This window comes from Ciconia boyciana, chromosome 2, assembly GCF_034638445.1.
Source record: "Ciconia boyciana chromosome 2, ASM3463844v1, whole genome shotgun sequence".
Taxonomy (NCBI): Eukaryota; Metazoa; Chordata; class Aves; order Ciconiiformes; family Ciconiidae; genus Ciconia; species Ciconia boyciana.
The window spans coordinates 157396438-157410877 of record NC_132935.1 but is presented as its reverse complement, the minus strand read 5'-3'; the positions used below and the strand labels follow the sequence as shown (position 1 = coordinate 157410877).

Genomic DNA, 14440 nt, shown 5'->3' with positions numbered 1-14440 from the left:
ATTAACAGGTAAGAAATGAGCTATGTTAATGGAATATGCATTATAAAAAGGCAAAGTGGTCCTAAGAAAGGAGGTTGTATTGTTTTCATGTGCTATGCCTGCATATAATTTATAGGAAAATAAAAATTTACTAATTGTTTTTACATCTCTTTTTTACAATAATTATGGGCTTGCTAAGGTATGGAAGTGACCTAATAGTTACAATTGTGACCTCTAAGTTACTGTTAATTTTACTGTCAGTATGTGCTTCACATCTCCTACTTAATGCTATGCTAATTGTACGGCAGGATGTCACATTCTCCAACATACAGATTCCCTATTTCAATTACAGCTAAGTAAATCTCCATTACTAATGAGTAAGCATTTCTTTTCCACGTACATTTGCATTATAATGGACATTGTCTTTATGCACTAAAATTATTCTTTCCTTGACAACAACTATATATTTTATTCTACAGTAAGGCTACGACATGATGATTCATTCCTTTCTGTTGGGTTTATCTGTATTTAAATTGTCAAATGTTCTGGATAGCCTGACATTTTCTGTCCCATGTTATTTTTCTGTACTTCCAGAATAAATTTATGTATTTGCTTTAAGACAACCTACTTAAGACAAATCACAGAAAAGTAAGCTTACATGTCGGTCATAAATTAAGCCATATTTTCATAATTGTTGCATTGTTTCATTCATGTTGCTGAGAAATCTCAACTATTTATGTCAGTGCAAAGTGACCTTTATGATGTAATGTTTGACTGATTTGAATATAAAGAACAAGTGACCACAAGTGACCCATATCACTGCAAGATCCCACTCTGCTTAACAGAGCATAGCGCTTTGGCTATTAAATACAATCCCCCAAACAGACATTTGCTGCCCTGCTGATGCATGTATCTACAAATGCATCGGGCAGCTGAGTGAAATGAAGGGGGAAGGCCTCCTGTTACATCTGAGCTATGCAACTTTGCTGCCAAATCCGCTCCCTCTTGGGGGTTGTGGCCAGTCACTGGGTGCCGCTGAACTGCTGAACTTGGGCAGCCAGGCACTGCCGGCAGAGGATTCCCGTCGTCTGCCAGCACGGTGACCCAAGAGGCTTTCCCTGCCCTGCGTCAGGAAATAAGGATATTGGCAAATTGAGTCCCTGTGGCAGAGATCCTTCCTTCATTCCGCATGGCCCTGGGAAAATGTATCACCTTTTATACACAAATAAGGACTGTGAGTTTTACTGATAAAGCGATAGCTTAATCTTTGATAATATGCAGCAAAGAAAGTGTTGCTTTGATTTTGGTGGGGCCACTGCCTATGCAGTAAATTATGTTACAGGGATCTTCTTTAGATGCCCAAAGAAGGTTTATGTGTCAAAGAGAGTGCATTAATTAACAATCGTTAATATTCTTGACGATTTTTAAGTTGGCCTGGTGGTGGGTGTTTATATGGGGAAGAAGATGGGTGTTGGGTTCTTTTAATGATATAAGTACATGGGATATTTTAAAGAAACAAAATGTGGTGAAAGCATTAGGTAGCATTCCAGAAATGCAGGAGGAAATGTATGCAACCAGATGTTAGAAGTAACAGATTGATTTCCTGGTCACTGTGCATGAATTCTTTCTAGCCTTGTGTATATCCTGATAATCGGATGGCTTACAGTATAGATACAAAGTTTGTTTTGTTTTTATTTTGAAAGGCCTACGGTATGCAGCCTTTTTCCCAGACAGCAGCAAAAAACAAGGTGAACAATTTTTGCACTATGTGGTTTTGAATTCTGTCATATTTTCTATTACGTTTCTGTCTTCCATTAGGATAGCTTAGTTTACTATATTAACCACCACCATCATCCATATCACTTCCAATTCTGAGTTTAGTCTACATTATGTATGTATGTAGTTTGATGATTTTTTCTCTCTCCTGGGGGCTGGAAGTGGTTACTCACATGTTACAGGTCAAGATGTTGTTACGATGGTTGCCCTTTCATCAGTCCTTTTCGGAGGGGCTGATGACACCTGGTGGTGTGTTTTGTAAATGCAGACTTAACCGTGTTTGCAGCTGGCGGAGAATTTTGACCTGTCCTACCCCGAGCACTGACAGTCAGAGTCTGAGCTATTTAAACGAATCTCCTGCATGAAAAAAATGTGTCGGGAGCACATTCTCCTCCCATTCAAACTTATGTAAACCAAGGGAAGCAATAACATTTAATTGCTGTTGGAGGAAAATTAATGCCTCTGACCTTGCTATTGAGGTCAATAGTGTAGTTGTTCACAAGGGCTATGTACCTTTTTTATTTTCTTTTTTAACTTTTCAAATATATTGCATAAATGAATGTTTTATATATACTTATGCACTAAATATACTGCATTAAGCTAAAAATCTTTTCTGTGAAAACCTGGGTGATTATATTTAGAAATAATGATGTTTTCAAAACTTTACAGTGTGAATACTGAAGGAAGCTTCTTCTGGTGTTTTATTTAATGTCATGGTTTCTGGCTTGAGTGTATGATTTTTCTTGCCAGCAAGTATATTTCCGTATGTTTATGAAATTCCACATCTCTTTGCCAGCATATTTCCTAACAATGGAATATCTGGGATATACCAATAAGTAACTAGTATGAATAAAAATAAGAACCCTGGAATCCTGATTCTGTGGTGAAATTCCTCGTACCTGGGACCTCTTGGGGTCTTCTCAGTTTGATTTTTATCTGGATAGATCTTTAACCAAAACTGATTCTTTTTCTTGCTTAATTGGCCCTTTAATGCCATCTGATTTTTTTGTTTGTTTGTTTCATAAAGAAGTGTTACACTTAATATGAAAGAAATATGAAGCAATATTTTATCCTGATTTTTCTCAGTCTACAAGCAAATCAAGTACATCCACAATGCAGTATCTTTAGTTGTTTCTAAAATATTGTAAAGAAAGGGCTCCCAAAGTGCACTGTCACTGGACTTTGTGGAAGGGGAAATATTTGGTGAAATGAGAATGTGTTCTTTATAGCCAAATTTGGTGGTATTATTATGCCATTCTGAGATATACAGAATTGGCAAGTAAAATTAAATGAGGAGAAACAATAGAAAAGTCAAGTTACCCTGTTAATCTGAACAACAAAGGAGGGCAAAGTTCTGAGTTCAAAAATCATTGGTTAAGGGTTGTTTGGGGTTTTTTTCCCCTAAACTTACTGCCCCTGCAGTCCAACATTCATGGTATAGAAACTTCAGTGTAGGCAATCTGGGTTGAGGCTGTCCCTAAATTTCTTATATTCACGGGGGGCTCTGGTCAGATGAATTATGTACACAACACGGCTGCTCTTCAGCATAAGGGACTGGAGGTGCCACTTCTGTGTAGCACTTATTGTGCTGCTCCATTGGAGGAGACCTCTCACACAGGGACTTAAATGACCATAGTTCCCAGGCATGGGAAAATGAGAATCGGACAAATGCCAGTTCTGGCAGTTGGTGGGAATTGCTAACTCCACCTTTACAACATGACGTTAAAAGTAGCATGATCAGATTTTTATCAAGATAATTTATTGAAGAATAGGAGTAATTTTTTCAGAGATCTGAACCCATTGAAAAGTGACATTTGACATGAAAAGGCATTGGGAGTTTTATCTGATATATGACAGCTATTTTGTCTTCTAAGTGTAGGGAAAAGTGTGGCATTTCAGATAACAAACATAAACATTTAACGGTGGCCACTGGCAATTCTCTCTGGTTTTAGTACTATAGATTCCTAGAGCAAAATTCTGCCTCCAAATTATATGCATGCTGCTCATTTACTTCAGCAAAGCTTGTGCACATGTTTCAAAGGTCAGAATTTGGCCATTGGGGCTGAATTTTCAAGGAAGAATGTATTAAAGACATCTGTGCATCAGGAGAACCATATCCTTTGTCTTCTGCAAAACATTTCAGGAGTAAGCCTAGTGCTATTGGGCACTGCAAGTGAAACATTTTCTATTTTTTGAATTGCATTGGGATTGCTTAGCAGAAACATTTCTTGCAGTAATAGGTTCATTGTTTCATTTATTTCTTGTAACTCAACACTTTGATACTGAAAAGCTGTCAGTTTTAAGAGAGTAAAGACTGGAAGGGACCGCCCTTCAGAAAATTGCAGTTGAAAATACACTGTAACAATCAAAACAAGGGGAAATAGTCCAAGGAAATAGGTATGGTCTGTTGAGGTGCACAAACTTTTGTTTGTAGTCTAATACAGAGAGGTCAACAAGTGTTTTACACAAAGGTAGAAAACAAACCCACTTTTCATTGTGGACAGAGCTCATATTTGAAATTGTTACTAATCAGACACTTGAAAAAACTAAAACTTGGCATTCATATTCTATTGGAGTTAGTGTGTATTAAACTGATGGAGATCTTTAAGCATGTAGGTTTTCCCCTGTTTTTTAAACATTATACACTTCTTAAAATGTTTATAATGTCTAATTGCTGCTGGATTTCAAGACATATCAATTTTGTTCTTAGTTCCTGCAGATTTTGACAGAATGTCATACCAAAATATTTTGTATTTTTTGTAGGACTGGGAAACAGAAAATCATGACTGGTATTGTTTTGAATGCCATTTGCCTGGAGAGGTGTTGATATGTGACCTGTGTTTTCGTGTGTATCATTCCAAGTGTTTGTCTGATGAGTTCAGGCTTAGAGACAGCAGTAGTCACTGGCAGTGCCCAGTTTGCAGGGTGAGTACCTATGAGATTTCATGTGCTGATTAGAGGATTGATATTCATTAATAGATTCATTAAGGTGTCCAGATGGTCTGGCCAGGTTAATGGATAAAGAACTGAATATTGAAATGATGGTACATACCTAGAGCATCTATACAGATACCAAAATATGGTGCATGTAGCAGATGGTCATTTTTGAAGACTCCAGCAAGTTTTACTTATGCATTTGAATGCACACAGTATACTGCGCGGGAATGTGTGTACGTATGTATGCCACGTGTGAATGCAGTATATTGTGGAAATCTTCAACATGAGTAAACAAATTGCTGTATAAGATGCTACTGTTTTTACCTAACATCATTTTAATGAATCGTAATGTAATTTTTTTGTATTTTGATGACTGCATTCTTAATATTTTATTGAAATCATATTTTACAGTATAAAGCCACAATCATGTTACTGATGAGGGCAGTATCAAAAAACATGGGGTGAAATCCTGCTTCTCATTTACTTCTGTGGATTCTATTGGTGCAAAAAGGCCAATCTGGATTTCACCCGTAGCTTCCGTATCTATATTGCTTTTTCTTTAAAATTGCTATTTTTATGGGTATGGTAGGGAGACAGCAAAGAGTTTTTATATACTTTCCAAGAATGAGCAGGTATGTTGTCTACATGTCATTAGAAGACTAAACATTCTAGTCAGGATGGTGCTTACTGGTACCCGGCCTTAAATCGGCCAGACATATCTCCTTACTGTTGTCATCTCTGCGTCACCCCCCCCAATGGAGCACATTCCTAGGCTTCCTTAAATGGAGGGAATAATGTATATGAATGTTTAAGATAAAATTACTGCTATAGAAAGGCATAAAACTGCCAGTTGCACTCTGCCTTGCATTGCTGGAGGGAGAAGAAATTCCCCTGCTAAAAGCTTAGATCTAGCTGTAGTGCAGCAGACTGACCTTCAGATGATCTGTGCTGCAAGGAATGTAAGGTTTCAGGTACTTGGTAGTATGGAGAAGCAGTTTTTGAAAACACATGGATTGTTTTGTTTCAAAACAGCACTTTCTGGCTGCTGTTACCTTAGAACCAGTTGTAAAAAACCTGTTGCCTGTTGCCTAAGTTTGGGAGCTCTCAGGGTTTAGGGAAATAGCAAGAAAACTGAGCCTGCTTCAAGGAAGTAGAAAGGAATGGAAAAGAAGTAGTGGCAGGGAAAAAACAGTTAAGAATAAGGACATGTACTGTATCTCTCCATATTGAATTGCTAGCATTTAATGTATCTACTCAATATTCCCTCTGTTAAAAACAAAGAATGACCATATATATGTGAATTGCTTTCAGATTTTTAAATAAATATCTTTAATAATTGTTGGTTCTCATAATAAGTATTGATAGTTATTGTAAATAGTTAAAATTAGGTAAACTGGATCCAGTCTCCACTCTAGTTTACCAATAATTTTAGATCACACCTGGTGAGAGTAGGGAATGTAAATCGTTTAAGCCACCTTGTATATGAGGTGGCTTATAACATCTATCTTGTGACATGGATGTCGTCAGAGTGGAATGCTGAATCATTGCATGAAATACACACAGATACTAGGGTGGTCATCTTTGAGATCAGTTTCACTTCCATTCTAGAGCCTTGAAATCCTTTATGGCACTAAATGATACTAAACAAATGTTTACCTTCAAAAACTGTGAAACTCAGACCATGTGCACTGTTTCTGTCCTGCATATTGGTTCCCTTTTTGTTATACAGAGACTAAGGAGAGGGTCTGGGGGCTCTTAAATACTTCCTGCCCAAGAGATCTTTGGCTTGCTCAGTGCCTCAGATGATGACCAACCTATTTTTGAGACTATTGCCATTTTGAATGGCAACCTTTTTCCCCCTGTGCTGGCAGGTCCTACTTTGCTTGTAATTAATCCAAATCACTTCAAGCCCTAACTCTGCAAACTTCGACTAAGGAGGTTTGCACCATCCCTGGAAGCAAGGGAGAGGTCTAGTTTGGCACAGGAATTAGCATCGTTGTGTCAGGCATTCTTCTGCTACTTTCCTCCTACCTTCCTAGGAGCTGACTGCTCTAATTTTATTTTAAAAACAAGAGAGAGGCCTATATTCAAAAAACTATGGTAGTTTAGAGAGCCCTGGCTGATGTCCAGAGGACATAACAGAGCTTAACTACCTTCCATAAAGGCAATGGGATTTACTTTGCATTATCAGCAGTAAATATGTACATTCCAGAAAAGTAATAGCTGGGACAAAGAGATGCATATATTTTCATACTTTATTCTTGTAACTGGACATAGCACTTCTCACCTGGGGATTTCAAAGCTCTTTACAAAGGTGAAGTAAAAGTATGTTTGAAACTTGATATATTGGGAGAAATAATCTAAGAACACTTCATTCTTATGTAAAGATTGCTTCTGTAAGGCTGCCAAGGTCAGCAAGCCTTTGGATTATTCATTTCACAATTACTGGTTGTACTAGTGCAATCAACCTGTGCAGCTTTATCTTGCACACTTGACTACTCAGAAACATTTTATAAAGGGCATTGCCAAGGATTTGTTCATAACTTTAAAATATTTTTCCTCCCATAATGTTTGTAACAGTCCCTTGCAAACCTTGCTCTGAACTCTGGTTCCCTGCTGGTGGTTTTTCTCCACTGCATCCATAAGCAAGAATGTCCAGTTCCTGGCTTTTTTTTTTAACTTGACAGTACCAATCTGAATATTTTGTACCCTACATAATTCTCAGCAGGAGTCAAGAGTCAAACAAAGTTCAATTCAAACCACATTGCAGCAATTGAAATTTTTCCCTGGCTGCTGACTAATCATTGTCTTAAGTGAAATAAATCAGTATTATCAGCAAAATTCCTGGTAGATAGGTCACAAGAGAAAGACTCTATATTGAATGAATTTAGAGATTACATTAGCCTTTTCCCACTACTAGAATGGTCCATCCAAGACAGGGTTAGTCAACTCGATCTCTGAAAGATGCAGGAGACTTGTACATTTATTGCTGCTCTTTGGTTAGATAAAAGGAGGAAATTAATTTTCTCCAGCTGTTAATTTAGCACCTAAAGACTACAGAAAGTACTGCAAAAATACTAGGGTTTTTTGGGGGGGAAATAGATATATACGAAAATCTGAATAGGATAATGTTGATCACATGTTGGGGTAACTGACTATTGTTTGGGTTTTTTTTAAATTCAAATTTTAAAGTAATTTTAGAGAAAGGCAAAATTATGCAGGGTGACATATAGTTTGTCCCAGAGGAAGAGATTTTGATTTGTGAAACAAAAAGAAAGAATTATTCATATGGCTTAAGTTGACTACTAAATTTTTTATAATCATCTGATCAGAGACTAATCTTCCATGCATGTGCTTTACAAGGAATTATAACCAATTTACCTATAATAGTGGGTATTTCAATATTTCTGGTTTTTATATATATGAGAGTAAAGTAAGCTGTAGAGCTTAAGATATTAAATGCTGTGCTGATAAGTATTCTATAAATAGGCTATTTCTGAGTTCTGGTACTGTACTAAGCATTTCATAGAGTACATAAAAATACACCATCATGCAGTTCATAATCAACGTTAGACATAATTTGACAAGTGAGAATGACAAACAGTAGAAAGTTAGAAGCACAGAAAGATGAAGGTTACTTAAGTGAAGTAACTCAAGTACTTAGATCAGGGGGTTTAAGTACTAGCTGTCAGTCAAGATGGTTAATGTAAAATACAAGGAAGGAAGAAAGAACATGGCTCTATTGACTTACCTTATGGGGTGTTATGGTAGGAGTTTGTTAGATAACTGTATGTTGAAACATATTCTATAAACAGGATTTGGCATAATCACACAAATAATAGCCATGGATTGGTGGGTGAAGGGAAGTCCTAGTATAGGACTGATAGTAGCACCACATGGTTCAGTGCGCAGAGCCCACACCTGGGGAGGTGTTAGTGCTCAGCAGGTCCCTCCCATTTGCCTTGCAGCCGCATGGACCCTTGAGTAAATCAGGGAGGCAGCGGAACTGGGCACTGCATAGGGTGTATTTAATAAAGTATAAAGGAATTTGTCCACAGTAGTGACAAAACGGGGAAACCTCCACTTAGAGCCTCCTACCACCTTCTCTGTGCATGTAAAAGCAAATTTAATTCATACGATGCTTCATATTCAGAAGGTGCTTAATGCACCATACAAGTACAAACCAATTTGTGGATTCAGCTGTAACATTTCCAAAAGCACCTAACGTTTTGAAAAGTGTAGTTCAACTGTATATGGTCTTGAAAGAGGCAGGTCTTATGGCATATTCTGCTCATGCAGACATGCAGATGCTTTTCTGTATGCTGCTTAGGGCATACGGCGCACCGGTTGCTCTGAGACCCATCCTGTGTGCCTGCATACCTTTCTTAATGGTACAGGAAACCTGATGACCTGAGGGCTGGGAGTTTGAGAGGGCGGCAGAGCAGTAAAGCTTTCCATATGTAGCACCAAATTCCTCTGGAAATTTAAGCCCTAAAAAAATCCAAGGGCCAGTGGGTAAAGCAAAGAGTTTCTAAACAGCAGTGGTGAATGTATGTTAGAGTCATGCACATAGTTCCTGTCTGCAGATATACCCCTGGAAACCTGCATTGCTTCTGAAAATGGAACTGGTGCCTTAGAAACATGTATCTGTCATTGAGCAGCCTTCACCTAATCCATCACTGAACTGAAATGAAGCTCTTTGATGTGTGGATACACATGACAGTTGAGGGAGGAAGGGAGAAAAAATATTCGTTAATGGGAGATTATATGGAAACCTCTTTACATGGAGAAAGTGTAATTTAAATGCTTATAGCTAGACAGAATGCTGGCACTAACACCTTGCATTTCTTAGAGTTTCTCTATTTTTTCCTCTTCAAATGAAAGATTGCAGCAACTGCAGCATACTGACCATTGTCACCCTGGGAGTTGGGAGCTACATGCTAACTCAGGGTGCAAAGGATAGTAATTTCCATCATAAACGGTGCTACTGCAGGATGGAGTGTTCCTTGGCAGTACCCCTCACTGCTGCTAACCTCGTGTTCGTAACGTTTTGTAGTGAATTCCTGCATTATAAGCATGTCAGAATTGCTAAGTAAGTCACACCTGCACAGTGCAATATATTGCTACCCTCTTTAACAGCTAAGCGGTATTGGTAATCTGGAATATTGAATACAAAAAGCAATGTAAATCCAGCCTTCAGGTACCAGCTTCTAAGAAATAGATGTGCCGCAGAGATATATAAGGCATATATAAGGTATTTCCTGCACCCACAAGCAAAGAGTGAGGTTGCAGCCTTGGCCTTCCACCTACCAGATCTCATCAATCTTCTGTGTGAGGATTGCTATTGTGAAGGTTATTACTTCACTCCTACATCCCCTACATAAACACGTATGCCTGACTAAGCCTTTCGGTTTACTGTGATTCAAAGCACAAGGGTTGCAGATTTTTCTAAAAATTGGCATGACTTAGGAATCATCCTTGTTGTGGGTTAACTCCGGTAGGCAGCTAAGCACCACACAGCCGCTCTCTCACTTCTCCCCAACTCCCAGTGGGACAGAGGAAGAGAAAAGGACAAGTAGAAGCAAAAAAACTTTTGGGTCGAGGTAAAAATTGTTTAATAAGTGAAGAAATGGAAGAAGAGAGAAAGAAAACAAAACAAAAAAAGTGATGCAAAGGCAATCACCTACCACCCTCCATGGGTAGACTGATGCCCAGCCAGTTCCTGAGCAAAAGATGGCTAACTCCCTTAAACCCCCTCCTCTCCCTTTCTGTTGCTGAGCATGATGTTATATGACGTGGAATATCTCTTTGGTTAGTTGAGGTCATCTGCCTGGTTGTCTCTCCTCCCAACTCTTGCATACCTGCCCAGTCTATTCACTGTGGGGGCAGAGTGGGCAACAGTGAAGCCCTTGACACTGTGCAAACACTGTTCAGCAAGAGCTAAAACATCAGTGTGTTATCAACCCTGTTTTGGTCACAAATTTAAACCACAACACTACATGAAGACAATTAACTCCATCCTAGCCAGACCTAGTACAATCTTATATTAAGATAATATATCCTACAAATAGGATATCTACAAGTATAAAGATCCTGATAATCTTTTGCGGCTGGATTGAATCTTAGCAGTCTCCTTGAAAGACACTTGTTTAAGTAACGTGGTTTGCAGTAGCATATCTTAGTAGATCTGACTGTGGGAAAAGATACGCAGTGGATCTTGCCACTTTTACAGATTCACAAGCCACCATCATTGTTTTCGTTTCCCAAAAGTAGGAAATTAAAAGACCTAATTTTCATTTATACTTGCTTCTATATCACTCTGGCTATAAAGGGACCTGAAAGTGAGTATATTTTCTTGTGTCAGAGCAATATAAATAGATTTTATGCAAATCATATCCCCCATCTAGTGTTACCTATTTTCTTGCTTTAGGTGGCTCTAGGTTGACTTCTCTGAGAACACTACAAGTCTTCAAAATACAAAGTAGGGGGTTTTTTATTAAAAAATTACACATTTTCCATTATAGCTTCCAAACAATGTGTGAGTGGTACCTCCTAAAGGGCTAATCTTTGTTGAAAAGTGAATGAAGCAGTTGGATTATAAATGGCTTTCTACAGAGGGTGAGCAACCTTGCCATAAAAAGACATTTTGCTGGCTCATAGTCTCCGATTCCCTAAATTCATTACCTTTCAACATTAGTAGAGGAACCTAGAGAGCAAATTTTTCTTAAAATAGATCAATGTAGGGAATTGAAGGAAAAGTGGAGAAATTCACGTTTGCCTGAATTGGCAAGTTAATTATATCATTTTCATTGGTGCTTAAGATGATATTAATTGCTGACATCAATAACGATACAAAGCCAGCTATCTATCTTTTCTTATGATCTGAAGGATAAGACTGTAAACCATCTATCTTACAAACTGTCTTGCCCAGCAGGGCATGAAAAACGGTTCGTATGAATTCTGAAATACTTTCAAAGGATGATAAATTCAGAACCATGTCAGAAAAAGAGGTGTAGAAGGACTAGTCAGTGCAAGTGAATTTTATTGTGTCCTAATAAGTTTCAGTCTTTTAAAGTGCTGTGTCATTAGCAAGCATACAGCATTCCAGTGCCTAAAATGACAGCCGCATTTCATAATGCAGATAATTTAATGCACATTTGGGTTTGCATTTGCAGTAGCAATGTTGGTATATGCAAAACTGAATAGGTGGATTGAATTCCAGCAGAATGCACATTCTTACAGCAGACAAAGTGAGACATGAATATACAGAAGGTGATTCAGACATACAGAGCAGGGTAAAAGTCTGTCTCATGCCAGCGTTTGGAAGGAAGGTCAGGGAACCATTAATATTATGAAAATAATGCTTAAATGCACTGTAAGTGTTAGAAAGACCTTGTGCTGGCCCTTTCCACAATTGTGAGTTTTACCCAGCAGTGGTAGTGTCCTGTCAGGAAAAAGCTATAGTGTTTTTATGCATACTGTAGTATCTATATAGGTTCATGACTGAACTCATATTTCAGCACAGTTTGCAATGATTCTATGCATACTGTTAAGCAAACAAATAAACAGCTTTATTGGTAGTGCTGTGTAGAATTTTGATTTAAGAAGGAGGCAGTAAGTACAATCCTGAGATGTATAGGTTGCACACTTGCTGTAGCACAAGGGCCAGCCTGCGATTTTCAGTGTCTTCAATGTCTTGCAGGAGGAATATAAGCAGAGAAGACACAATCAAATCCTATCAATTTTTTTTTTGCACTAATGTGTAAATTTTACTCTTGCCAAGTAAATATGTAAAAGTACTTGCTCTGTACTCAATGTGTCTGCTCCCTCTATATGTTCAGAGTCATATATAAGTAATTCAGTTAAAAATAGCACACTTCAAGTGATTAATAGTTCATAAGCCTCTACCTCTTTTAGCTACCTATTAGGACATGGATTCTGTTTTTTCTTGTGTATTTGTTAAGCAACAGTCATCTGCGTAATTATGTGGATCTTGCTAAAGACCATCAGAATTTGAGGATGCAGGTGTAACTGAGCCAGTTTGGTCCGCACAGTTTGCATACAGGTGGTGATGTGAGGCATGAGAAGGGGAGAACTCAGTTTGGCACTCAGTGCATTTGGAGGTGTGAGGAGGAGTAAATGTTTTTTTGCAAGAGATGTGAGCAGTGAGAAATCACTTCAGGATAATAAACCTGGAACCCATGCTGTTGTTTCATTGCGCTTTTGTTTTGGAGAACTGTAGGCAAGAGCAAGGAGGAGATAGCATTTTTCAGCCAGCTTTTGTAAGGCCATGCAGAACTGTGCACAGCTGCTGTGACCTGCAATTGGAAAGGCTGGTTTGTAAGAGCACGCTAGGCATTTGCAGAGAGCCACCTTCTCTTTAGCAGCATGTTTTCAGTATGCAGTGCTTCCCACTAGCCTGGATTGGCTTTGAAGGGTGGGGATAAGTCTCTATGCTAGTCTAAGATGAGGGGGAAAAACTCGGGATCCTGAACTGCTAAAAAGCAGCAGTCTGTGTTCTGGAATCTGGATTAGGTTTTGTGAAGGAAGAACCACAAAAATCAACAACTGCTATGTTTCTCAAGCAGTAAAAAGTGCTCTGAGTTTTTACTGGCTAGAGCCTATTTGACTTCCACCTAGACAGTGTCATTTTGCCTAGTAAGCACATAATTTGTAGATGGTACAGGATATTATTTAAAAGTTATTTCTTATTTTACCAAAAATATTAATGCCTTGCTAATAAAAAGACCATTAAATAAATTTTAAACTGCTCCCTAAAATGCCTTTCTTCATTGCTTTATTCTAATTAGACACTTTTTTACATGAGAGGTTTTGACAAAGTATTATGGATACCAGTGGAAATAAAACCTGTAATTCTTCTGTAGCTGAAGTCCTCAGCCCAGACATAATTCAAAGCAACATACATAGTTGTTGTGACGTGTTAGTGTTACTAATTTCCCAGAAAAGATTTTCCCTAAAAAATTGTGTGATATGTGATTCAAAGTTACCTTTTCAAATAATGTTGTGATGCAGAGAAAATTTTTATTCGATTAATTTGGAAGTCAAGTTTAAAATAATAATATGATCCTGTTTTTCTTTGACAGAGTATCAAGAAGAAAAACACAAGTAAACAAGAGATGAGCACATACCTGCGATTCATAGTCTCTCGTATGAAGGAGCGGGTGAGTGTGAAACAGGGAAGTTTATCGAAGTGTTGGGTTGCACTGCAGAGGATGCATTGCGGTTGGCCATGTGTGACTGTGCAGAGAGGAGGGCTACAAGAGGGTGTCAGTTTATTTTCCCTGTCTTAAGCGGTGTGTCTATTTCAACATACACTTGCCATGTCTCATTGCTCAGTTTAGTATCATTCTGGAAGGAGTAGTTTATGCCATGGGCCTGTGGCTCCTCTGAAATGGACATTTTTCAGGTTTGAGACACATGCAATCTGTCAGATTGTGGATCTACAGTTTGGCCTTGTGTATTCCCCACCTGAAATATTCCGAACTATTGCATTTTTTAAATCTTTTTTTGTGTTTTAAGCAGATTCTAAATGCAATAACTTACACTGTCTCATGGTCCTTTCAGGCTATAGATCTAAACAAGAAAGGGAAGGACAACAAACACCCAATGTATAGAAGGCTGGTGCACTCAGCTGTTGATGTTCCTACTATACAGGAGGTAGAGTGACTTGCTTTCTAACTTTCTCACTGTTTATGGTGTCTTCTAACAGTGAAGATAAACCTTAAGG

At 38.3% G+C, this 14440-nt stretch overlaps 1 protein-coding gene across 8 annotated transcripts in view; it reads left to right on the top strand.

Moving 5' to 3' along the window:
- ZMYND11 (zinc finger MYND-type containing 11) overlaps positions 1-14440 on the top strand; it is a 116164-nt gene that overhangs the window by 82905 nt on the left and 18819 nt on the right. For 5 of the 8 annotated variants that reach the window (XM_072854685.1, XM_072854684.1, XM_072854683.1 and 2 more), the window contains 4 exons: positions 1683-1727; positions 4519-4680; positions 13797-13874; positions 14278-14370. In XM_072854685.1, the coding sequence (XP_072710786.1) occupies positions 1683-1727; positions 4519-4680; positions 13797-13874; positions 14278-14370 (378 nt within the window). The remainder of the gene's footprint in view (positions 1-1682; positions 1728-4518; positions 4681-13796; positions 13875-14277; positions 14371-14440) is intronic. The other 3 variants (XM_072854682.1, XM_072854688.1, XM_072854689.1) reach the window with 3 other exon arrangements.